At 37.9% G+C, this 27977-nt stretch overlaps 2 protein-coding genes across 2 annotated transcripts; one reads left to right on the top strand and one right to left on the bottom strand.

Annotated features, from left to right (window-relative positions):
• Positions 1-5: 5 nt before the first annotated feature.
• si:dkey-6i22.5 (polyamine-modulated factor 1) lies at positions 6-9371 on the bottom strand. The gene is made up of 5 exons (XM_062044159.1): positions 9084-9371; positions 6816-6921; positions 4469-4569; positions 4077-4272; positions 6-200 (listed from the first exon to the last, which is right to left on the bottom strand). The coding sequence occupies exons 1-5, from the start codon at positions 9269-9271 to the stop codon at positions 135-137; spliced, it is 657 nt and encodes a 218-aa protein (XP_061900143.1). The 5' UTR covers positions 9272-9371; the 3' UTR covers positions 6-134.
• On the top strand, positions 9368-21293 carry tmx2a (thioredoxin-related transmembrane protein 2a). Its single transcript, XM_062044157.1, has 8 exons — positions 9368-9623; positions 9744-9804; positions 14727-14840; positions 17116-17192; positions 17259-17365; positions 19259-19324; positions 20712-20841; positions 20916-21293. Exons 1-8 carry the CDS (start codon positions 9435-9437, stop codon positions 21069-21071), a joined length of 900 nt encoding a protein of 299 aa, XP_061900141.1. The 5' UTR covers positions 9368-9434; the 3' UTR covers positions 21072-21293.
• Positions 21294-27977: the final 6684 nt, after the last annotated feature.

Below are 27977 nucleotides of genomic sequence, written 5' to 3' on the forward strand. Positions count from 1 at the left end.
GCAGTTTTTTTCCCCTCACACAAACCACAAAAAGCGATCGCTTTAATCAATTGTATTTCGTCCCACAAAGAACAATAAACGAAGTCAGTATATACAGGTACATTAGTCATTTCGGCAAAATATATTTTGAAAAATCACACATCAAAAACATTTGCAGGGCATAGGGAAGATGCAAGGTTTTCAAATTCAGTTGCTGATGCCTGCAAATACAAAAAACAAACAGATACAAATGATTAATTTAATTATACATGCAACACAAATAACAATAATAAGTGGCAATTATTACATATATTTTCTCTTAAAAATAAACAAAGTATTAATAGTTGAGGAAGTGATTGAACTTTAAAGGGGCCCTATTATGCAAAACCAACTTTTCCTACCTAGCGGTACCTGCTGGTGTGTATTTGGGGTGTGCATACCGTATTTTTCGGACTATAAGTCGCAGTTTTTTTTCATAGTTTGGCCGGGGGTGCGACTTATACTCAGGAGCGACTTATGTGTGAAATTATTAACACATTACCGTAAAATATCAAATAATATTATTTAGCTCATTCATGTAAGAGACTAGAACAGTGGTTCTTAACCTTGTTGGAGGTACCGAACCCAACCAGTTTCATATGTGCATTCACCGAACCCTTCTTTAGTGAAAAATATTTTTCTTTTCTTTTTTCAAATTCAAGAAAAAGTAATGTTTTTTTACTGGAGCACAAAATGAACCGTGCACGAACATCACCTTGTTCAAAGAACAAAACCAACACAGTGCATGAACTCACAACAAATTACACACCTTACACACATTACCATGAATTGATTGACGTGGACCCCGACTTAAACAAGTTGAAAAACTTATTCGGGTGTTACCATTTAGTGGTCAATTGTACGGAATATGTACTGTACTGTGTAAACTGTACCGTTTCATATAATGTATTTTCTTCCTTTGCAATCTACTAGTAAAAGTTTCAAATGATCAATCAAAAAACCTGCAAATCAGATGGAAAATTAGAGGTAACATTGTTTGGGGGTATCCATAATACGCTGATAGGGAGAAGTTTTTATTTACACAACAAGTCGGATGTGTCTTTACCTCCGTGGCGGAGACTCCGCCGAACCCCTGAGGCCAACTCACCAAACCCCTAGGGTTCGATCGAACCCAGGTTAAGAACCACTGGACATGAGATTTAGCGATTAGGAGTGACAGATTGTTTGGTAAACGTATAGCATGTTCTATATGTTATAGTTATTTGAATGACTTACCATAATATGTTACGTTAACATACCAGGCACGTTCTCAGTTGCTTATTTATGCCTCATATAACGTACTTATTCAGCCTGTTGTTCACTATTCTTTATTTATTTTAAATTGCCTTTCAAATGTTTGTTCTTGGTGTTGGCTTTTATCTAATACATTTCCCCAAAAAATGTGACTTACACTCCAGTGTGACTTATATAAATAAATCTGTTTTTTTCCTTCTTTATTATGCATTTTCGGCCGGTGCGACTTATACTCCGGAGCGACTTATACTCCGAAAAATACGGTAATTGCGAAGATATTTATTAAACAATCTTGACTTCTTTCATACTTACGGGAAACGAGCTGTTTGGAATTTTCCCTTCATTGATGTTAGCAGATTATCCATATATGATATACTGTAAATTTACCTATATGCCAAGCCTGGGCAATTATTTTGACATGGGGGGCCACATTTAGAGCAAAAAATATGTCTGGGGGCCGGTATATCTACTTTTAGGAACACTAATAATAATAATAATCACTGGGATTTATATAGCGCTTTTCTAAGTACCCAAAGTCGCTTTACATGTTAAAAACCCATCATTCATTCACACCTGGTGGTGGTAAGCTACTTTCGTAGCCACAGCTGCCCTGGGGTAGACTGACGGAAGCGAACACTAATACAAAACCTCACAATAATGTCTGATTGAATGCTGAAAAACGTTATGACAGACAGCCTTAAAAAACGGAATGGAATTTGACATTGTTTTACTGAATGAGACACCCAGAATGTACATGAAAATAAAGAATGTAGGATTTACAATATTAACTATGAACGATAAAACACTGAATATTGACCCCCCCCTCTCCATCCACATATTTTACAATCAAGCAAAACACAACAAAAATGCAACAAACACAGCAAAATATAAACGCGAACGGTAAAAAAAACTAAACACCTACAATCTGATATATGTGATGTATCACTAAGCCTTAGAACTTTGTTGTAAAAATCTCCTTCCGCGTCTGTCCCTGACACCCACATTTCAGGCTCTGGAAACACTCTGTGGAAACACTCCCCACCCACACTGCTTGGTGCCTCGTCTGAGCTGCTGTGACTTACATTACCATAGTGACTAATTCGATTACCATAGCAGTGTTTCCCATAAACTGCCAAGATACCTGTGGCGGTGGGGGCGTGGCTATGGGCGTGGTCACCATGACATCATCGATACATTTGCATAATTTACTACAATGATAGGATTTTCTCTAAAAAGGCTCAAAAAATGTATACTTACTAATTAATAATAACAGTTTTGTTTTAAACGTCCATCCATCCATCCATCCATCCATTTTACAATATAATTACAACACTTTATGTACATATTTATATACAGATTTGAACAATAAGTTATTCACTGAAATATATGTATTAATTGTGGTTCTTACAAAAAATATATCTTATAAAAATATAAAAGCTAAAATGTCTCTTAAAGCTCTGCCCCTTTAATTAGTGCATACTAAATAATTTAACTTTAGCCTACTGCTACAACCATATTATTTACCAGCAACATAAAGTGAAACAGAGGCAGAGGTGTCCTGCCACAGTTAGTAACAAATAAACAGAATACAGTAGTGGTGATAGATAGACACAAAGCTTCATCAAACATCTGATCCACTGAACAAAAAGCTCCAAAAATCTTGATCCTTCACTTCTCTTTTGTAAAGTAAATCTGAACAGCCGATATGGGCATCTACATCAACTATATGATTTGCCTGAGAAGCTGCACAGGACAAAAAAAATAAATTAAAATTAAAATAAAACAAATTTTTAAAAAAATATATATATATATATATATATATTTGTGGCGGCCTTAATTCTTTCGTGGCGGACCGCCACAAATCAATGAATGTGTGGGAAACACTGCATAGTAACTAATTAGATTACCATAGTAACTAGTATATCATGCAAAAGTGCAGATTCCAACCATTTAAATTATTTGTATAGTTCCAGACTTACGCTAATTAGAAAATATCACTGCACATCATAATGGCAGCTACACTTTCCATCTTAAAGATCTAAAAAAATTATTTGGGAATGTTCGGCGGGCCAGATTGAAAAGCTTAATTTGGCCTTAATTTGCCCAGCTGTGCTATACGCCATTGCAATCCGACGCTGTAGTCAATAAATGGTAAATGGGTTATACTTGTATAGTGCTTTTCTACCTTCAAGGTACTCAAAGCGCTTTGACACTATTTCCACATTCACCCATTCACACACTGATGGCGCTAGCTGCCATGCAAGGCCCTGACCACGACCCATCAGGAGCAAGGGTGAAGTGTCTTGCTCAAGGACACAACGGACGTGACGAGGTTGGTAGAAGGTGGGGATCGAACCAGGAACCCTCTGTCCCCGGCTCTCTTTTTCGCTATCCTATTGTTGTGGAGCAGACTGGCTCCTACATGCACATGCATTCTCTGCCTTTGCCATTTCTAATACAAAGTAGCGTACAATTCGAACTTAATCTGTCAATCGACACTAAATGGAAGCGCTAAATACTACAACAAAGATAGCGAGGAGAAGACGCAGTCGAAGTGGAGGCACGTAAATATGCCCACAAAATGGCGCATCCGGAAGAGACAGCAAAAAAGCAGCTTAAAATGACAAGTAAAACATAATCAATGCAACATTTTGACCCAAGTACCACCATTGCATGTTCGGTAGACCACAAGGAAGTATTTTAAATGTATGAAAAAAACCCTAATATGACCACTTTAAACAGATATGAGAAAGAAATGACACAAAACGGTTTCTTTCCTCCCTTTTGACACTTTTCATCCTCACCTTCCAGTCGGCAACAGCAGCTGAAATGAGATGTTCAGTCTGAGCAATCCTCTCCCTGCCAGCCTGAACCTTTTGTGCGAGGGCCGCATTCTCCGCTTTGATATTCTTCAATTCGAGCCGCAAGTAAGCCTTCTGCTTTCGATAAAATGGCATTACAAAGCTGCTAAAGTCTTGCTCTGGAACGCCAGAAGGACGCCTAAGAGGGCAAGACAGGATAAACAATACACTTGATGGATAAATAGTCGTAATCCTGTAGTGGCGAACAACAACAATATGTATGAAGCATAAAGAAACATGAGATGGCCTCAAGTAAAAACACAAAAAGAATGACATAAACGTCAAATCTCCCAAAAGTAACCATTATATTTTTGCCTAGCTGATATTGTACGAACCATGCAGGGTCTGTGTTGTTTTTGGCAGCACTCTCCAGTTGGTCCAGCTCATTTAGTTTGGCCTCAAGTCTCCCTTCTTTAATCAGTGTGCTGATATCCTCCTTTAACACAAAACACAAATGTAAGTGTACATAAAAAAGCAGGCATTAAAGCTGGTGAATCAACATTCATGTAAGAGTCCATACAGTAACATCATTAGAAATAATTGAAATTAAGTTGACGATTTTCCATTGTCAAAAATATTGAGTTAACTCATGGGATTAATCACAAAAAATCCCATTAATCGTGACAATCACCAAAAGCAGTGAAGTTGTCACGTTGTGTAAATGGTAAATAAAAACAGAATACAATGATTTGCAAATCCTTTTCAACCTACCGTAATTTCCGGACTATAAGCCGCACCTGACTATAAGCCGCACCAGCTAAATTTAGGGGAAAATACAGATTGCTCCATATATAAGCCGCACCCGACTATAAGCCGCAGGGTTTTGATGTGTAATTACCGTAGTATATAGGGGTTCCTGCTACCACGGAGGGGATTGTCGGGACAGAGATGACTGTTTGGGAACGCAAAGCGTCCCATTTATTAACAATAAATCTTTCAATCATTCAATCAAACTTTTACATCTTTGACATGGCGAACAGCATTCGTGCAGAGTACAAATAATACAACGGTGCAAAGTAATACAAAGTGCTCGCCTGTACCTTATCAAAATAACCAGCCTACCGGTATATGAAAAGTCAGTCTTTAATCATTGTGTCATCGTCTTCCTCCTGCGTACTAAAACCACCGAAATCCTCTTTGTCGGTGTCGGAGAAGAACAGGCCGTAAATAAGCCGCACCCTTGTATAAGCCGCAGGGACCAGAACGAGGGGAAAAAGTAGCAGCTTATAGTCCGGAAATTACGGTACATTCAATTGAATAGACAGCAAAGACAAGATATTTAACGTTAGAACTGGAAAACTTTGTTAATTTTTGCAAATATTAGCTCATTTGGAATTTGATGCCTGCAACATGTTTCAAAAAAGCTGGCACAAGTGGCAAAAAAGACTGAGAAAGTTGAGCAATGCTCATCAAACACTTATTTGGAACATCCCACAGGTGAACAGGCTAATTGGGAACAGGTGGGTGCCATGATTGGGTACAAAAGCAGCTTCCATGAGTGCTCAGTCATTCACAAACAAGGATAGGGCGAGGGTCACCACTTTGTCAACAAATGCGTGAGCAAATTGTTTAAGAACAACATTTCTCAACCAGCTACTGCAAGGAATTTAGGGTTTTCACCATCTACTAGGGGTGTAACGGTATGTGTATTTGAATTGAACCGTTTCGGTACGGGGGTTCCAGTTCGGTTCGGAGGTGTACCGAACGAGTTTCCACACGGACATATTAAGTAGCGTAACGCACGTTGTGTAAACAATGCACACCGAGGCACAACACACGGCAGGCTAGCAGCTAACAGGCTACGATAGACTGACCATACGTCCTCTTTTCACCGGCCATGTCCTCTTTTGCGGAGCTGTCAGTGCAGGGTTTCTTAAATGCCTCAAATGTCCGGCATTTTGAGTTAGGGTTGCGTGTATTTTCAATGTACGTTCAGGGTTAAGAAGGGGTTAAAAACAAAATAAATTGTGCATGCAGCAGCATTGGTGAGGGAGGGGCAGAGACAGAGAGAGAGAGTTATGATAAACGTGCATGCGTCGCCAGGCTCTGCTTTTTATCCATAGATTTATCACATTTAATTTTTTATTATCTACAGCAGGGGTGTCAAAAGTGTGCCCCGGAGGCCATTTGCGGCCCACAGCTAATGTTTTAAAGGCCCACGGCACATTCTAAAAATACTATTAAAATAAACAAAAACATAACAAAGGTGAAATAAAAAAGCTTAAAGGTTAAATGTAATTTAGAAAAAGTTGCATTGTTGACTAATAAAACAAAGCTGTTTTTTTTCTTTCAAACTGTCATTGCTCAAAACATAATATTGAATCAAAATCAATGTTATTATGAATTATTGACCTGTCCAAGGTTCCCATTACTTCACATCAAATATTACACTAAGAAAAATATTTTTGGTGGAAGATTTTGCAAATTTGGTAAATAAATAACCAAAAAATTTATATTTTGTTGTTTTCTTACTGTACCGAAAATGAACCGAACCGTGACCTCTAAACCGAGGTACGTACCGAACCGAAATTTTTGTGTACTGTTACACCCCTACCATCTACGGTCTGTAATATCATGAAAAGGTTCAGAGAATCTGGAGAAATCACTACACGTAAGCGATTATATTAAATAATTGACATTGAGTCACCCATTTTCCACATTTTGATAGAAATACCTACATACCTTTACAGCACTCCGCAACTCTTCTAAAAACTGCTTATGGATGCATTCCATCCTCCGAGGGCTCATCTTGTACAGCTGATGGAACATGCTGGCAAACCTGTTAAAACTGTTTGAAAGAAGGATGTAGAAAAGTCAGGCAATTGAACTCTTTGAAGCATTATTATATTTTATAGCAACAAGGATGAAAACCTGTTCCAAACAAAACCAATTCAACCGAGTACTCTGGCATTGCTGGTGAGTACAAGTTGATGTATAGTTTGTCTTCACTGCAATAGTTTTGACTATATAAATTCATTACTAGAATTCGCTACGTTGATTGGGGTGATATTTATATACACCGTTTTGACTATCAGGTTGAAATCTCTATAGGGTCACGTCTTCATAGGTATCATAATATGTATTATTTTCTCTGACCATTAGAAAATACACTCCAACACAGAAAGTCAACAAACGTTAAATAAATAAAAATGTAAAGCAATTGAAAATATTGTAAGTGTCCACATTTAAAACACATGAATAATCAGTAATGGACCTGCAGATAGGGTAGGATTAAATACTATTAGCTTCTTCCTACTCCTTTTCGGATATGGTAAATTGTGCAGCGTAAACATACAATGTTCCTTAATGGAGTGTTTTTCAACCTTTTTTGAGCCAAGGCACATTTTTTCCGTTGAAAAAAATCCGGAGGCACACCACCAGCAGAAATCATTAAAAAACGAAACTCAGTTGACAGTAAAAAGTCATTATCACAATTGTTGGATATGACTTTAAACCAGTGGTTCTTAACCTGGGTTCGATGGAACCCTAGGGGGTTCGGTAAGTCAGGCTCAGGGGTTCGGCGGAGGTCAAGACACACCCGACTCATCGTGTAAATAAAAACTTCTCCCTATCGGCGTATTACGGATATGGCAACAGCAGAAGTCAGACTGATTTGCAGGTGTGTAATTTGTTGTGAGTTTATGCACTGTGTTGGTTTTGTTGTTTGAACAAGGTGATGTTCATGCACGGTTCATTTTGTGCACCAGTAATAAAACATGGTAACACTTTGGTATGGGGAACATATTCACCATTAATTAGTTGCTTATTAACATGCAAATTAGTAACATATCGGCTCTTAACTAGTCATTATTAATTACTTATTAATGCCTTATTCGGCATGGCCTTATTATAAGCCTAACCCTCTAACCCTAACCAAATAACTCTAAATTAAGTCTCTGTTACATAGAATGTTCCCCATACTAAAGTGTTACCAAAAACATATAACTTTGTGTTGAATTTGAGAAAAAAAAAACATTTGATTTTTCACTAAAGAAGTGTTCGGTGAATGCGCATATGAATCTGGTGGGGTTCGGTACCTCCAACAAGGTTAAGAACCACTGCTTTAAACCATAACCAAGCATGCATCACTATAGCTCTTGTCTCAAAGTAGGTGTACTGTCACCACCTGTCACATCACACCCTGACTTATTTGGAGTTTTCCTGTGTGTAGCGTTTTAGTTCTTGTCTTGCGCTCCTATTTTGGTGTTTTTTTTCTCTTTTTTTGGTATTTTCCTGTAGCAGTTTCATGTCTTCCTTTGAGCGATATTTCCCAGATCTGCTTTGTTTTAGCAACCAAGAATATTTCAGTTGTTTTAGCAATCAAAAATATTTCAGTTGTTTTTATCCTTCTTTGTGGGGACATTGATGATTGTCATGTCATGTTTGGATGTACATTGTGGACGCCGTCTTTGCTCCACAGTAAGTCTTTGCTGTCGTCCAGCATTCTGTTTTTGTTTACTTTGTAGCCAGTTCAGATTTAGTTTCGTTCTGCATAGCCTTCCCTAAGCTTCAATGCCTTTTCTTAGGGGCACTCACCTTTTGTTTATTTGTGGTTTAAGCAATAGACACCTTTTTACCTGCACACTGCCTCCCGCTGTTTCCGACATCTACAAAGCAATTAGCTACCTGCTGCCACCTACTGATATGGAATAGTATTACACGGTTACTCTGCCGAGCTCTAGACAGCACCGACACCCAACAACAACACATCATTTGCAGACTATAATTACTGGTTTGCAAAAACATACATTTAACCCAAATAGGTGAAATTAGATCATCTCCCACGGCACACCAGACTGTATCTCACGGCACACTAGTTGAAAAACACTGTCTTAGAAGACGTTTCGCCGCTCATCCTAGTAGACTTCATCAGTTCGTGCTCAAAGACTTTTAGATTGCAATAGTACAAATGTAAAAATGTATTATCATAAAAAACGCTGATTTCGTTACCTCGCCAAGTCGATGAACTTCTCGAGGCTTTTATGCATCACTTTATCGAACAACTCTAACCTACTCCAGCGAGTTTCGTCATTTCCTGATGCCTTGCAAGCATCTCCTGCTTCAACTGTGAGGTTTTCTGGACAACTTTTGTCCGCGTTTTGGTTTTGACGAACCGTTGCCGCTTCGTCGTCCTCCATTTTTGTTTTTTTGGGGTCTGTTTACAATTCACAATTCGCGCCTAAACTACGGCGCGTCACGAGGCTCATTTCGCAGTGTTCTGCGCATGTGCGGAAGTAGTTCTGCGTCATTTCCGGCGGTTGACTTTCCCACCGTTAGGTGTATCACTCCGCCTCGGCCAGAATGGGTTTAATCACCGGGGTCTGCGCGTTCTTGTACCACCTGCCACAGATTTACAAATGGCTGCTGAGACCTTACTATATCACCTCCTTCTTCATGACCATCGCCTTCGTGGTGGTCCGCAAGGCTCCCGGCTTGTGCGAGCACCTCTCCACCCAGAGGGAGGACGGCAACTCATGCGACTTCGACTGGGTGAGAGCACGCTGGGGTCGTATCACCACTGCAGTGGCGGTGCTAAAATTAAAATGGAGGCTTCTTATTACCGGCCAGTAGTAAATCATTGTATGTTTATTTTTATTTATTTTTTTACAGAGAGAAGTCGAAATTCTCATGTTTCTGAGTGCCATAGTGATGATGAAGAACAGAAGAGCAAGTGAGTGTCCTCCATAGTACTGTAGGTGCCCCTCATAGGACACTTCATTAGGTACACATCTACCAGTGACGTGCAGTGAGGTTCGAGGCACCGACTCACTATTTACAAACATACAGTATGATGCTGAGGCACCGACTCACTATTTACAAACATACAGTATGATGCTGAGGCACCGACTCACTATTTACAAACATACAGTATGATGCTGAGGCACCGACTCACTATTTACAAACATACAGTATGATGCTGAGTCACCGACTCACTATTTACAAACCTACAGTATGATGCTGGGGCACCGACTCACTATTTACAAACATACAGTATGATGCTGAGTCACCGACTCACTATTTACAAACATACAGTATGATGCTGAGGCACCGACTCACTATTTACAAACATACAGTATGATGCTGAGTCACCGACTCACTATTTACAAACATACAGTATGATGCTGAGTCACTGACTCACAAGTCAGATTTACAAACATACAGTATGATGCTGAGTCACTGACTCAAGTCAGATTTACAAACATACAGTATGATGCTGAGTCACAGACTCACAAGTCAGATTTACAAACATACAGTATGATGCTGAGTCACTGACTCACAAGTCAGATTTACAAACATACAGTATGATGCTGAGTCACCGACTCAAGTCAGATTTACAAACATACAGTATGATGCTGAGTCACCGACTCAAGTCAGATTTACAAACATACAGTATGATGCTGAGTCACTGACTCAAGTCAGATTTACAAACATACAGTATGATGCTGAGTCACAGACTCAAGTCAGATTTACAAACATACAGTATGATGCTGAGTCACCGACTCACAAGTCAGATTTACAAACATGACAGTATGATGCAATGGCGCCGGCTCAAAATCACAAAAACACACAGTATGATGCTAAAATAAAACATTTCAACACACTTAGCACACAATTAACACAGCACTGCAGAGCAGACACTAGACCAGGGGTCCCCAAACTTCTTGACTTGGGGCCACATTGGGTTAAAACAATTTGGTCGGCGGCTGGGCTGTGTGTACCGTATTTTTCGGAGTATAAGTCGCTCCGGAGTATAAGTCGCACCGGCCGAAAATGCATAATAAAGAAGGAAAAAACATATATAAGTCACACTGGAGTATAAGTTGCATTTTTGGGGGAAATTTATTTGATAAAAGCCAACACAAAGAATAGATATTTTTTTTAATAAATAAAGAATAGTGAACAACAGGCTGAATAAGTGTACGTTATATGAGGCATAAATAACCAACTGAGAACGTGCCTGGTATGTTAACGTAACATATTATGGTAAGAGTCATTCAAATAACTATAACATATAGAACATGCTATACGTTTACCAAACAATCTGTCACTCCTAATCGCTAAATCCCATGAAATCTTATACGTCTAGTCTCTTACGTGAACGAGCTAAATAATATTATTAGATATTTTACGCTAATGTGTTAATAATTTCACACATAAGTCGCTACTGAGTATAAGTCGCAAAAAAAACTGTGATTTATAGTCCGAAAAATACGGTAGATTGTTTTGAATTAAGAGCTCTGTCACAGGACCAATTAGGCTTACAAGATGATGTCCTACTGTATTGTACATATAAAAACAAATAAAAGCACACACATTGAACACAATAGAAAGACACAATCATTTGTGACCTGTGCTGGCAAAATGAGTCACAATGAGGAAATTTTAAAAACTGAGTTATTGTTATTTACACATTCTCCATCTAAAGACCTTCAAAATGATATATGGTTTGTTGGAATCGGACAGAAAATGACCGAGTTACATCAGATTGAAGTCGGCCAAGTTTGAGGGTCCGTTTTGAGAAAAAACAGCTTAAAGTTTACTGTTCCAGAACAGAATGTTCCAAAACAAAACTCCATAGCAACCATACCTTAAAAGTCCTTGTAGCAACACCAAAATTGGTACAATTAAAGTCAAATCCCATGTCTAAAGGAAAAATATATATTCAAATCTATTGAAAACGGTTATGTACAAAAACTTCAACACTGTTATGTCACCGTTTTTTTGTTCACTGGTCAGTTTGTCAGCTGGTCAGCTGTCCGTAATATTCCTGACCAGCAGCACTAAGAAGATTCGCCGACTGCAGTGAATTTAGCGCACTTGCAACCGCCTGTGTACCCTCTCCACCTTCTAAATCCATTACGGAATGTAAAACAGTCTAACTTATCCACAAAAATAATAATTAAATGTTCGAAAATCACCTTTTTTCACCAAATATTCTGCTCGTACGCCTCACAGCGACCGGTGTTCCGGTTAGCAACAAGCCGGATTTGTTTACGTCGGGACAGGTCTAAAAACTCGAATTCTATTGGTACATATAAAAACAAATAAAAGCACACACATTGAACACAATAGAAAGACACAATCATTTGTGACCTGTGCTGGCAAAATGAGTCACAATGAGGAAATTTTAAAAACTGAGTTATTGTTATTTACACATTCTCCATCTAAAGACCTTCAAAAATGATATATGGTTTGTTGGAATCGGACAGAAAATGACCGAGTTACATCCGATTGAAGTCGACCAAGTTTGAGGGTCCGTTTTGAGAAAAACCAGCTTAAAGTTTACTGTTCCAGAACAGAATGTTCCAAAACAGAACTCCATAGCAACCATACCTTAAAAGTCCTTGTAGCAACACCAACATTGGTACAATTAAAGTCAAATCCCATGTCTAAAGGAAAAATATATATTCAAATCTATTGAAAACGGTTATGTACAAAAATTTCAACACTGTTATGTCACCGTTTTTTTGTTCACTGGTCAGTTTGTCAGCTGGTCAGCTGTCCGTAATATTCCTGACCAGCAGCACTAAGAAGATTCGCCGACTGCAGTGAATTTAGCGCACTTGCAACCGCCTGTGTACCCTCTCCACCTTCTAAATCCATTACGGAATGTAAAACAGTCTAACTTATCCACAAAAATAATAATTAAGTGTTCGAAAATCACCTTTTTTCACCAAATATTCTGCTCGTACGCCTCACAGCGACCGGTGTTCCGGTTAGCAACAAGCCGGATTTGTTTACGTCGGGACAGGTCTAAAACAGAACAGAATGTTCCAAAACAAAACTCCATAGCAACCATACCTTAAAAGTCCTTGTAGCGACACCAAAATTGGTACAATTAAAATCAAATCCCATGTCTAAAGGAAAAATATATATTCAAATCTATTGAAAACGGTTATGTACAAAAATTTCAACACTGTTATGTCACCGTTTTTTTGTTCACTGGTCAGCTGGTCAGCTGTCCGTAATATTCCTGACCAGCAGCACTAAGAAGACTCGCCGACTGCAGTGAATTTAGCACACTTGCAACCGCCTGTGTACCCTCTCCACCTTCTAAATCCATTACGGAATGTAAAACAGTCTAACTTATCCACAAAAATAATAATTAAATGTTCGAAAATCACCTTTTTTCACCAAATATTCTGCTCGTACGCCTCACAGCGACCGGTGTTCCGGTTAGCAACAAGCCGGATTTGTTTACGTCGGGACAGGTCTAAAAACTCGAATTCTATTGGTACATATAAAAACAAATAAAAGCACACACATTGAACACAATAGAAAGACACAATCATTTGTGACCTGTGCTGGCAAAATGAGTCACAATGAGGAAATTTTAAAAACTGAGTTATTGTTATTTACACATTCTCCATCTAAAGACCTTCACAATGATATATGGTTTGTTGGAATCGGACAGAAAATGACCGAGTTACATCCGATTGAAGTCGACCAAGTTTGAGGGTCCGTTTTGAGAAAAAACAGCTTAAAGTTTACTGTTCCAGAACAGAATGTTCCAAAACAAAACTCCATAGCAACCATACCTTAAAAGTCCTTGTAGCGACACCAAAATTGGTACAATTAAAGTCAAATCCCATGTCTAAAGGAAAAATATATATTCAAATCTATTGAAAACGGTTATGTACAAAAATTTCAACACTGTTATATCACCGTTTGTGTACCCTCTCCACCTTCTAAATCCATTACGGAATGTAAAACAGTCTAACTTATCCACAAAAATAATAATTAAATGTTCGAAAATCACCTTTTTTCCACATAATATTCCGCTCAAATTACTGTGTTGTTTTTCATCAGGGCGCTGCCATGATACCACAATGCACCGCGCGGGGTGATTCAACCAATGAGGGTACGCCTCACAGCGACCGGTGTTCCGGTTAGCAACGAGCCGGATTTGTTTACGTCGGCACAGGTCTAAAAACTCGAATTATATCGGTTCAGAATGGCGTCATCGGCAATTCCATGCTCATTTTTAGAAAGTAGGTAAACTTGGCGTCACAATGATACCAAATATGGCTAGGGGGATTCCCCCTTATAGTGAGCGTTGAAAACACTTGATTTTCTCAAGGAATTTTAACACAAAGGACTAATTTCTGAAGACATACCTCGTACAAAACCTTCAAATAAAGGTGATTTAAGATGTTTTCTTGCTATTTCGATGATTGGGATCGCTAGATTGTGGCTTTATGGACTCATTTTTGTGAAAATCTCAATTTCAACCAAGATACATTTTTTTCACTTTTTTGCCTGTAGGTCAAAATTAGCCTGTGCGTATTCCGACTCATTTTGCCAGCACGGGTCACATTTGTGTAAAGGCAGACTTGTGGAACATGTGTGCCGGTTGTGGCCTGTCTTGTAAGAATGTGGTGTTCAATGTCAAGTACTCCAATTTAGTATGAAAGAACAATTGCATGCTAAAGTGTAGACTTCACTCCAACTTCTAAATGTTTAACCCGTGTGACTTATTACCTTGCAGGAAGTACATGCTTGACCACAAACCTGCCTCTGTTGTGTAAACATTACCTTGTGGAGGTCCTTCTTTGACCTTGTATCAACCTGTTTTTCCTCCCCACCTCACAGTCACCTTGGATCAGCACGTGGGCAACTTGTTCCTCTTCAGCAAAGTGGCTAACGTCATCCTCTTCTTCAGGCTGGACATCCGTCTCGGCATCCTCTACCTGGCTTTGTGTGTGGGTCAGTGGCTCCATCAGTTCATACAAACATACATCCATCCTTTTTCTACCGCTTGTCCCTTCCGGGGTCACATGTGCAGGCATTTTTGCTGCATAGTAACGACCAGGAAAGAGTGTGCTTACCCAATACTACATATTGGTTGTTGTTTTTGGGAGTAAAAAGCATGCTCTTATACAAACCCCGTTTCCATATGAGTTGGGAAATTGTGTTAGATGTAAATATAAACGGAATACAATGATTTGCAAATCCTTTTCAACCCATATTCTGTTGAATATGCTACAAAGACAACATATTTGATTTCCATGAAATTCCCATTGAAAAGAATGGACAATTTTTCAAAGTTGCAAAAACGCCCACATTTTTTATCCGATTCAAACTGTTCCAACTTTAAAATATTCATCCTTTTCAGGAATTGTGTGCTCTGTTTTAACATTTATAAAATAAATTCCGGATTTCCTGGAATCCACAGTTTTTAGGGACATTTTCCCCATTCAAAATGAATTGGCCACTTTTCAAGCTTCCACCATTTCCACATTTTCAACCGATTCAAACCATTCCACCGTCAACACATTCCACCATCCAGGAAATTCAAACTTCCCGTTTTCCAAATTCCAAAAATATTCCAGGATTTTCCAGAATCCCTGGTTTTCCAAAGCCCTATTTCCACCCTTTTATCTGTCGACCACTCCTTCCACATTTTTCAACCCACTTCAACCGTTCCGCCGTCAAAACATTCCTCTTAATCGGGACAAAAAAGAAGTTGTTTTTCGAACTGTAAAAATTCCAGGTTTTCCCAAAATTCCAGGAATTCCTTAAGACCATTTCTCAATTAAAAGTGTTACCACTTCAACGTTTCTCGACCGATTTGAACAATTCCAACACCAACCACCAACTCATTCAGAACATTCAAATTATTTAGCATTTTCAAAAGAATTCCCGCTTTTCCCAAAATTCCCAAATGTCCATGAAATTCCCATTGAAAAGAATGGGACATTTTTCAAAGTTGCAAAAACGCCCAAATTTTTATCCAATTCAAACCGTTCCAACTTTAAAATATTCATCCTTTTCAGGAATTGTGTGCTCTGTTTTAACATTTATAAAATAAATTCGGGATTTCCTGGAATCCACAGTTTTTAGGGACATTTTCCCCATTCAAAATGAATTGGCCACTTTTCAAGCTTCCACCATTTCCACATTTTCAACCGATTCAAACCATTCCACCGTCAACACATTCCACCATCCAGGAAATTCAAACTTCCCGTTTTCCAAATTCCAAAAATATTCCAGGATTTTCCAGAATCCCTGGTTTTCCAAAGCCCTATTTCCACCCTTTTATCTGTCGACCACTCCTTCCACATTTTTCAACCCACTTCAACCGTTCCACCGTCAAAACATTCCTCTTAATCGGGACAAAAAAGAAGTTGTTTTTCGAACTGTAAAAATTCCAGGTTTTCCCAAAATTCCAGGAATTCCTTAAGACCATTTCTCAATTAAAAATGTTACCACTTCAACATTTCTCGACCGATTTGAACAATTCTAACCACCAACTCATTCAGAACATTCAAATTATTTAGCATTTTCAAAAGAATTCCCGCTTTTCCCGAAATTCCCAAATTTCCATTGAAAAGAATGGGACATTTTTCAAAGTTGCAAAAACGCCCAAATTTTTATACAATTCAAACCGTTCCAACTTTAAAATATTCATCCTTTTCAGAAATTGTGTGCTCTGTTTTAACATTTATAAAATAAATTCCGGATTTCCTGGAATCCACAGTTTTTAGGGACACTTTCCCATTCAAAATGAATTATCCATTTTTCAAACTTCCACAATTCCCATATTTTCCAACCTATTCAAACCACTCCAACGTCAACACATTCCACTCATCCTGGACATTCAAACTAACACTTTCCCAAGTTCCGAAACAAATTCCAGTTTTCCTGGAAATTCAAACTATTCCAACATCAAACTATTCTTACATTCTGTCAGCATTTCACTTCAACTTCAGCATTGGAGCATTCACACGCCAAAATAAAAAAATAATGAAATCCAGACAACATGGAGTGCTGGAACATTAAATAAGTGTATTAATGCACATGTGTTGAAAGTGCACTTTCAATGTTGATGATGTGCAATGAAAAAGTGCTACATAAATATCCATTTAGACATGACTTCTATTGAAGTATTTTCCCTGAAAGCCAGCCTGAGGCTGTAAAGTCTTTTATGGATGAATGAGTGAACTAACCTGCAGCCATCTTGGATGTTGTGTGTGTGCAGCGTTCATGATGACATGCAAGCCTCCTCTCTACATGGGCCCCGAGTACATCAAGTACTTCAGCGACAAGACCATCGACGTGAGTTGACCACAGACCGCGTGCCAGGGACCACCTGTGTTGAAACCCCTGGTCATGTGTTGTTAGGACGAGCTGCAGAGGGACAACCGCGTCACCTGGATTGTGGAGTTCTACGCCAACTGGGCCTCCGAGTGCCAGTCCTTTGCCCCGGTCTTTGCTGACCTGTCACTCAAGTAAGAGATCATCGCAATGTGTCTTTTTGTGTCAGCATGTACGATACTTGCAGAACATTTCTATAAGCATCAGAACTCTTCAGTGTGTTTTTTTTTTACTATTTTCTTTATTTTCAGGACTATTTACATTGTAGATTGTCACATCAAAACTATGAATGAACACATGTGGAGTTATGTACTTAACAACAAAAGTGAAAACATGTTTTATATTCTAGTTTCTTCAAAATAGCCACCCTTTGCTCTGATTACTGCTTTGCACACTCTTGGCATTCTCTCCATGAGCTTCAAACATTTGCCGTTGCAAAAGAAAAATCTAACTATGAAGAAAACCGCGAAGTCAGTCACTTGCATGTGTGTGTGTGTGTGTGTGTGTGTGTGTGTGTGTGTGTGTGTGTGTGTGTGTGTGTGTGTGTGTGTGGTATTCTCTCCCTTCTTGAGACATGACTGTGTCGGCTTTAAAAGGGCTCCCCCTCTGGTCAACATATGAAATAACAAGTGTGTGTAAAAATTTGAAGTGCTCCCCCTCTGGTCAACATATGAAATAACATGAGTGTGTAAAAAATTTAAGTGCGCCCCCTCTGGTCAACATGTGTCAAGTCAAGTGTGTGTGTGTGTGTGTGTGTGCATTTCCTCCTTCCTTGAGACATGACTGTGTCGGTTTTAAAAGTGCTCCCCCTCTGGTCAACATATGAAATAACAAGTGTGTGTAAAAAATTTAAGTGTGCCCCCTCTGGTCAACATATGAAATAACTGTGTGTAAAAAAATTTAAGTGCGCACCCTCTGGTCAACATATGAAATAACAAGTAGGTGTGTAAAAAAGAATTGAAGTGCTCCCCCTCTGGCCAACATATGTAATAACAAGTGTGTGTGAGAAATTGAAATGCGCACCCTCTGGTCAACATATGAAATAACAAGTGTGTGTGTAAAAAAAAAAAAAAAAAAAAAAAAATTAAGTGCGCCCCCCTCTGGTCAACATATGAAATAACTGTGTGTAAAAAAAAAAAAAAATTGAAGAGCTCCCCCTCTGGCCAACATATGTAATAACGAGTGTGTGTAAGAAATTGAAATGCGCCCCCTTTGGCCAAAATTAATAGAAAATATATATATGTATATAGAGACATACTGTAATAATTTGAAATAAATGTTAAAGATTAAAAACCAATTACAAACAAAAAATAATTAACTAAAAGTTTATTTTTTATATTTGCATAGTATGTACACTACCGTTCAAAAGTTTGGGGTCACATTGAAATGTCCTTATTTTTCAATAAAGATAACTCTTAACTTTAAAGAAATACACTCTATACATTGCTAATGTGGTAAATGACTATTCTAGCTGCAAATGTCTGGTTTTTGGTGCAATATCTACATAGGTGTATAGAGGCCCATTTCCCGCAACTATCACTCCAGTGTTCTAATGGTACAATGTGTTTGCTCATTGGCTCAGAAGGCTAATTGATGATTAGAAAACCCTTGTGCAATCATGTTCACACATCTGAAAGCAGTTTAGCTCGTTACAGAAGCTACAAAACTGACCTTCCTTTGAGCAGATTGAGTTTCTGGAGCATCACATTTGTGGGGTCAATTAAACGCTCAAAATGGCCAGAAAAAGAGAACTTTCATCTGAAACTCGACAGTCTATTCTTGTTCTTAGAAATGAAGGCTATTCCACTAAATTGTTTGGGTGACCCCAAACTTTTGAACGGTAGTGTATATATTATTAATGTTGTAAATACACATCTTTATATATCTAGAAAGGGTGGTCCTAAAGATGGAGGCATTTTCTTAAGTCTCAAGAAGGTAGAAATACAAGAATGTGTGTGTGCGTGTGTGCGTGCGCACGTGCGCACGTGTATTAAGAGGATGCTCACAGTGTGTGTGTAAACCTTTAGGTACAACTGTACTGGTCTCAGGTTCGGAAAGGTGGACATCGGGCGTTACGGAGAGGTTTCGCAAAGGTAAGTTTGCTTCTCTCTCCTCAAGTGTTGGGATTTGGACTTAAGTTCATTTTTCATTTTAACAAAACATTTTGAACTCCTCTTTGAACTTTCACCTTAGTGGGAAGAGTTCAGGCAAGGTCCTACATGACTGTGCCCCCCATGAAGGCGCAGGTGTCAAACTCAAGGCCCATAATAGCCTGGAAATAATATACTTTAATTAAGTACTTTATAATTTCTTACTAAATGTATTCCTTCTTTCAATTTTGACCAAAAAAAATGTACATGCACTGCATGCAAGGACATGTCTTTTAAAAGTTCATATTATCTCATAATAAAACAAAATCCATCAAATTGTACACTGTAAAAATTACAGTAGATTTTACAGTAAAAATGTTTTGGGGTTTTTTACCGTAAAATGAACTTTGGTATTGTTTTTCCAAACAATACTACACTATAAAAAATAGCTACTGTGGATTTTACAGTAAAAACTGTCAGATTGTCAGAAAAAGAGAGCCTGGAAGTAATACACTTTAATTAATTACTTTATTATTGCTTACTAAATGTATTCCTTCTTTAAATTTTGACATGTCGTTTAAAAGATAATATCTAATAATAAAACAAAATGTTCCAAGAAAATGTTTTTGTTAAATTAAAGACAAATATTCAAATATCTGCTGTATTTTTGATTTCATAGTTATCTGTCAAATTGTACACTGTAAAAATTACAGTAGATTTTACAGTAAAAATGTTTCTTTTTTTTAACCGTAAAATCAACTTTGGTATTGTTTTTCCAAACGCTATTACACTATAAAAACAGCAACTGTGGATTTTACAGTAAAAAGTTACATGAATTTTACTGTAAAAAAAAAAAACAGCTGTTTTTCCATTTCATTTTTTTTTAAGGTGCAAAATAACTAGTTTTTATGGTAAAATTCTGGCAACTAAGCTACTTTTTTCAGAAAAACCTAAAGGTTTTTTTTCATACAGCGTACATAAAAGAATATATAATATTCAAACACATAGGCAGATATATACATGTATTATACATAAATAGTCATATATTATTCACTATATATGTATGCAGTACTCCTGCCACCCAGCAGGGGGCGGCAGTGTGGCACAGTAAAGGAAGATGACACTAATGATTCTGGAAAAAATCTGCATAAATCGCGAGAATCTGACTTTTAAACAGCAAAGTACGAATACGCTGAAATTGCTGACGTCTTTTGTGTTGGTGGTCGCTTTGCTTTTGGCTGTTAAATACATGTAGTGCTGAATTTGACCAGCAGAGGGCAATAAAGCTACACCTTATTAGTACACGAGGATATTATGGCAACACTTATTGTGTTTGTAGATGAAGAGAAAGCAAGTGCGTGACTAGACGGGTATGATCTTTCTTGGCCAGGTACAAAGTGAGCACGTCCCCTCTCTCCAAGCAGCTCCCCTCGCTGATCCTCTTCCAAGGAGGTCAGGAGGTCATGAGACGTCCGGCGGTGGACAGCAAAGGTCGAGCCGTGTCGTGGACCTTCAGCGAGGTTTGCCCCGCTTTTGTGGCGTCCACCGCCGCCGCTAAAAAAACGCCAATGTCGTCCTTTCCGTCCGTCCCCAGGAGAACATCATCAGAGAGTTCGACCTGAACGAGTGCTTCCAGAAGTCCAAGAAGCTGAGTAAGAGTCGCGGTTTGAAGGAAGAACAACAACCGGAGAACTCCCGGCAAGAGGGGGCGGAGCCTGAGGAAAGTTCCGAGAGCAAGAAAGAGAAGTGAAACTACGCTTGTTTTTTTAATTTTCACCTCAGTGTTTTCTAAACAAACCCTAATAATGTAGAATGTAGCGGTTATTAGTTTCAACTTTGTATCAATCAAGGGAAGTTTTATTTAAGTAACTTTTTGTATTTGTTGACTTGTGTGTAACATGTTGTGTTAAAACCTGTCCAACTCATGTTTACAAATGTTTAAACCCTAATTAAAGTCTAATCCATTACACCAGTGATGTCCCACTTCAAAGATTACCTCGCTAAATACCACATGACCATTGCTGGAGAAATACTATACAGAAACACATTTACGCCCATTGAATCAATTAAAACATATCTTACTGTCAAAATTAAAATTGCAAAAAACAAACGTGAAAAACTAAGGAAATAAAATATCTGGGGCCGTACTTATCAAGCTTCTTAGAGTGCCATTTTACACTAAAGTCCTGAGAATTTGCGAAATTTAGTCCTACTCTCAAACTTAAGAATAAAAGCTTTTTATCAACGTTCTTAAGTCTAAGAATCACTCCTACTCTCCACGATATTTAAGAGACCTTCAGAGGTGTCTTAAGTGGTTAGGAGTTGCCAGCAGGGGATGGCACTGAGGCGAGAGAGACGTGCGCAAACGTTCAGGGAACGGAACAATGTTTTTGTTTTGTTTTTGATGACGAGCAGCTGATCAAACGGTATCGTTTAGACAGAGCGGATATTATTTTTGTCACAGATTTAATACTTTTCGATTCCTTGTTGATTTCTGCATGTGTCTGCAGTGGGCTAGTATATATAGAGCCACCCACACCAGTTTCAAATTAGTTGCCTAATTAATGAATTGGAAAGAAAATGTTATGACAGTAGCGTATGTGTGTGGCCGTGAGGTGAGTGACGTCAGTGAGTGTGTGGGCGATAGAAGAGAGGGAGCGGTAGCGTGAGTGCCGGCGGGGACTAGTTTGTTTTGTATTATTTTGTAGTTTATTGTCAAAATATACACTCCCATTGTCCACTTAAATATTTCCAAGATATTTCTTTATTCTTAGACGACGGATTCCATTCCGTGATTGGTCATTTCTATGGACACAGAAATGACGTCACCTAAAATTCCGTTTACGGCACATAGTAATGTCGTAATTCAGCTCTGAGTGTGACACTTAAGATTCAGTCCTACACTTCGCTGAAAGTGTGAGTAAGACGCTTGATAGCTAACTTTTAAGTGCAGCTTTCAGCGAATAATTTATTTACTCTTAAGTCAACTCTTAGCAGACTTCTTAGGAGTAATTCTAAGAAGCTTGATAAGTACGGCCCCTGAACTCACAATCTGTAAAACCCATCCGAGCTTCCGGGGTTGGCCAACATGATCTCACAAGATGTAGTTTCTCTTTAAATATCCTTCTTAAATGGCCTTGCAAATATACGTGTTGTCTTGTCTAATCATAAAAGATGCAGACGAGGCATGTTGGCTGACTTCTTCAAGTTTACTCCACAGCGTGCCCGTCATAAACATCCCGCTGCCGGCATGTCTACATTCATTCATTTTATGTGGCCCGTGAGAGCCTGGAAATAATATACTTTAATTAATTACTTTATCCTTTCTTACTAAATGTATTCCTTCTTTCAATTTTGACAGAAAAAAATACATGCACAGCATGCAATGACATGTCTTTTAAAAGTTAATATCTCATAATAAAACAAAATATATATGTTACAAGAAAATGTTTTTGTTAAATTAAAGACAAATACTTAAATATCTGCTGGATTTTTGATCATATACACTAAAAATTACAGTAAATTTTACAGTAAAAATCTGGCGACTTGAGTTTTTTTCAATTGTAAAATCAACGTTGGTTTTGTTTTCCAAACACAGTACCGTATTTTTCAGACTATAAGTCGCAGTGTTTTTTTATAGTTTGGCCGGGGGTGCGACTTATACTCAGGAGCGACTTATGTGTTAAATGATTAACACATTAGCGTAAAATATCAAATACAATTATTGATCTCATTCACGTAAGAGACTAGAAGTATAAGATTTCATGGGATTTAGCGATTAGGAGTGACAGATTGTTTGGTAAACGTATAGCATGTTCTATATGTTATAGTTATTTGAATGACTCTTACCATAATATGTTACGTTAACATACCAGGCACCTTCTCAGTTGGTTATTTATGCCTCATATAACGTACACTTATTCAGCCTGTTGTTCACTATTCTTTAGACATTTTAAATTGCCTTTCAAATGTCTATTCTTGGTGTTGGCTTTTATCAAATACATTTCCCCAAAAAATGCGACTTATACTCCAGTGCGACTTATGTGTTGTTTTCCTTCTTTATTGTGCATTTTCGGCCGGTGCGACTTATACTCCGGAGCGATTTATACTCTGAAAAATACGGTACTACACTATAAAAACAGCAACTGTGGATTTTACAGTAAAAAACGGCAAATTTGTTACATGAATTTTACTGTAAAAAAAAACATTCCATTCCATTTTTTTCACGCTGCAAAATAACCACAGTTTTTATGGTCAAATTCTGGCAACTGAGCTATTTTTTTCAATTTGTTACATTAAAATCTAAAGGGTTTTTTTTGTACAGCGCACGTAAAAAATACATAATATTCAGACACATAGGCAATTATATGAATGTATTATACATATACATAATTAGTCCTATCTTCCATCCATCCATTTTCATACCGCTTGTCCCTCATGGGGTGGCGGGGGTTGCTGGAGCCTATCCCAGGGCAGCTGTGGCTACAAATGTAGCTTACCACCACCATGTGTGAATGAATGATGGGTTCCCACTTCTCTGTGACCACTTTGAGTATCTAATAATAGAAAAGCGATATGAAATCGAATCCATTATTATTATTATTATTCCAGCTGCACATCTTATTCACTATATATATATATATATGAATGCAGTACCCCCGCCACCCGGCAGGGGGCGGCAGCGAAGCAACTGGGCGAGTAGAAGAAGATGGCACTATTGATTCTGAATAATTACATTATGTCTACTGGCCATTGAATCAATTAAAACATCTATTGTGGTACTGTCAGAATTAAAATGGCAAAAAACATTAAACGTGAAAAAATAAAGAGAATATCTGAACTCACGTTTCCTTGACAGCTGAGCTAGCTTCCGGGGTTGGCGGACATCGTCTCACAAGATGTAGTTTCTCTTTAAATATCCTTCTTAAATGGCCTCGCAAATATATATGTTGTCTTGTCTAATCATAAAAGATGCAGACGAGGCGTGTTGGCTGACTTCTTCAAGTTTACTACGGAGCGTGCTCGTCAAAAACATCCCGCTCATTCATTTTACAACCTAAACGGGGCTACTGCGCATGCTCTTCGCTAATGTGGCATGCTGGGTAATGGAGTTCTTATGTTACCTAGCTCCTAACATGACAATATATATCTGCCTTAGGCCAGCTAGAAGGCCTTACTGACAACTCATGATCTGATTGGCTATCGCAACTGTCTGTCAAATGTTTGTGTCCGTTCACTTACATTGTTGATTCTGAAGGCAGATTTGGTACAGCATGGCAACACGAGCTAGCTGAATTCTGATTGGATAAAAACTCCACACTAAAAACACCAGCACTGGAAGGAGCATAATATGACATGAAGAGAATATGAATACTTTTACATATTTAGGGAAAGTACATAAAAAAATACTTTTGTCTGTATCTGCATTACGCCCATTTCCTACCGCTTGTCCCTCTCGGGGTGGCTGGAGCCTATCCCAGCTGCATTCGGGCGGACACCACCTCATCACAGACCGACAGCATTAATACTCACATTCAAATCATTGGTTTAGTTCCTGTGTGTCAAAGATGTGATTAGTATTAGACGCGGTCTGCTGCAGTTTTGCACGCACAAATACTGTCAGAATATATCTAAGTTACCACAAAACTTTTGTGTTTCCATGAGTTCCCGGCGAGAGGACAAAAGCCCTCTTTGATCTTACCAAGCAAAAGGCTTGTAAAACTCCACTCTGTAGGATTGGAAGCGACATGAAGGTGTCGGTTTCTTTGATCTATTGTGATCCACAGGAAGATCTTGTCTTGACCCGAGAGCTACAAAGCGGAGAGGAAGCAGGGCCTGACGCAAGCTCCAGGCATCTTTTCTTTTAACCGTTTTGTGACCGAGGGCAACGGCTGTTTACGACCCCCTCTCCCCTTAGACACAGCTGTTGCCATGTAATCAGGGAAAGTCCAAATAAGAGGAGGCGTGCAATCATTTCGTCAGAGCGTGGTGGGAGACTGTGCAAGAGTACAGCCCAGACGTTTCTCCTCATTGAGCTAAATTGAATCCTGTCTCTGTTTAATTCCTTGCAGCTTGTCTGTTTAATAGATGTCACAGTGGATTTTTGGGGTCCCACTTTTTTTGTAAGCGTTTTGAAAACAAATGATAAATGTATGCATTGTCCTGTTATATCTCACATTCTATATTGTGTTTTGGAAAAAGGTTGTCGTAAATGCACCAGCTCAGTGGCCAAGTGGTTAGAGTGTCCGCCTCGAGATGGGTAGGCCGTGAGTTCAAACCCCGGCCGAGTCATACCGAAGACTAGAAAAATGGGAGCCATTACCTCCCTGCTTGGCACTCAGCATCAAGGGTTGAAATTGGGGGTTAAATTACCAAAAATGATTCCTGGGCACGGCCCCCGCTGCTGCTCACTGCTCCCCTCACCTCCCAGGGGGTGAACAAGGGGATGGGGCAAATGCAGAGGATAGTTTCACCACACCTAGTGTGTGTGTGTGACTATCATTGGTACTTTAACTTTAAACGTTATTAATTCATTTAAAAATACAAAAAAAACAAATGTTTATGTATTCAGTTATAAACATTCATCCAATGTATATGTTAATGTATTCAGTTATAAACATTCATTCAATGTATATGTATATGTTAATGTATTCAGTTATAAACATTCATCCAATGTATATGTATATGTTAATGTATTCAGTTATAAACATTCATTCAATGTATATGTATATGTTAATGTATTCAGTTATAAACATTCATTCAATGTATATGTATATGTTAATGTATTCAGTTATAAACATGCATTCAATGTATATGTATATGTTAATGTATTCAGTTATAAACATTCATTCAATGTATATGTATATGTTAATGTATTCAGTTATAAACATGCATTCAATGTATATGTATATGTTAATGTATTCAGTTATAAACATTCAATTTTTCTGCTCTGGCGCTCCCAGTCTGTGGAACGCTCTCCCTGACCACCTGAGGGCACCACAGACTGTGGATGCTTTTAAAAAAGGCCTAAAAACCCTTCTTTAAAAAAAATAAAAAATAAAAAAAAAATATATATATATATATATGCATACTAGTTTTAGCTATTTGGCTGTTCTATTTTTTTTTTTTTTTAATACACTGTAGCACTTTGAGGTTGTTTACTCAATATAAAGTGCTTTTTACAAATAAAATCTATTATTATTATTCACTTTCTTCTTTCCTTCATGGATCTAAACTTTACCGCTTTTTTTCTATATTTTTATTGTAATATTTTCAGAATGTGTTTGTTCTATTTTTGGCCAAAGTTGGCCAAAGTAAGACAAAGAAAACAATCTGAAGTTGTCTTTATTTTTGACTTGTAATGCCATGATTGTAATAGTGTGCACACACTTCCCTCCATGCGGCCCCTGAGATAAAATGACTTTGACGCCCCTGATTTAGTTTGACCTTTTTTATTCTGAGAAGACATCTTCAAAAAAATTCTTTATAAGGCCATTTCGGAAATGTCTTAAATATTCTCGGTACAGATCTTTTTGTGAATCGCGTTCCGATCCCACGTTGAGCAATATTTATTCTGGCACGCTTTGAGCGGCCTTCAGGAAACAAGACAGGTTGATTTCTTAGTCCGCGTCATGTGACTTCTTGTTGGATGTTAGAACTGGGACCGCCCACTCCATCTTTGGGCTCTTTTTGTTTTTGTTTTCAGTCTCACACAGCAGGGAACAGCATGAGCAAGAATCACATGCATGATGAAGACACAGCCTTCTTTCTACACTTTCATTCCTTTAAAGCACAGGTGTCAAACTCAAGGCCACTTCTGGCCCGCCACATCATTCTATGTGGCCCACGAAAACCTGGATAAAAAACGGTTTCAATAAAATACTTTTTTTTTTTTTTTACTAAATGCTTTTTTTACTTAACTTTCAATTGACAGAAAAAAAAATGCATATTTTAAACTTTAATATTAACTGATCATGCCAATTATTATATACTGTATTGCAAAACTATTTTTGTGAGATAAAAACAAATAGTTAAATATCTGCTTGTCACCTTTATTTATGATTTTAAAGCAAGTTATACATAAAAAAAATCTAATAAATGCAATATGCATTTCGATTCATCGTGATTAATCACAGGTTATTACTCGCATGAATAATGTAAATTTATTATGATTTTAAAGCAAGTTATACATAAAAAAAAATCGAATAAATCCATTGACATTTCGATTAATCATGATTAATCGATTAATCAAAATGCATATGGATTTATGGTCAAATTCAGCGCTACATGTATTTAACCGATTTTGAGCGTTTTAACAACCAAAAGCAAATGGATGTGCATTTCGATTAATCATGATTGATCTCAGGCTATTACAAGCATGCATAATGTAAATTTATTATGATTTTAAAGCAAGTTATACATTTTTAAAAAATCTAACAAATGCATATGCATTTCGATTAATCATGATTAATCACAGGTTATTACCCAAATGCATAATATAAATTTATTAAGATTTTAAAGCAAGTTATACATTAAAAAAAATTGAATAAATCCATATGCATTTCGATTAATCGAAATGCATATGGATTTATGATCAAATTCAGCGCTGCATGTATTTAACTGGTTTTGAGAGTTTTAACAGCCAAAAGCAAATGGA

The sequence above is a fragment of the Entelurus aequoreus genome, linkage group LG04, assembly GCF_033978785.1.
Source record: "Entelurus aequoreus isolate RoL-2023_Sb linkage group LG04, RoL_Eaeq_v1.1, whole genome shotgun sequence".
NCBI lineage: Eukaryota > Metazoa > Chordata > Actinopteri > Syngnathiformes > Syngnathidae > Entelurus > Entelurus aequoreus.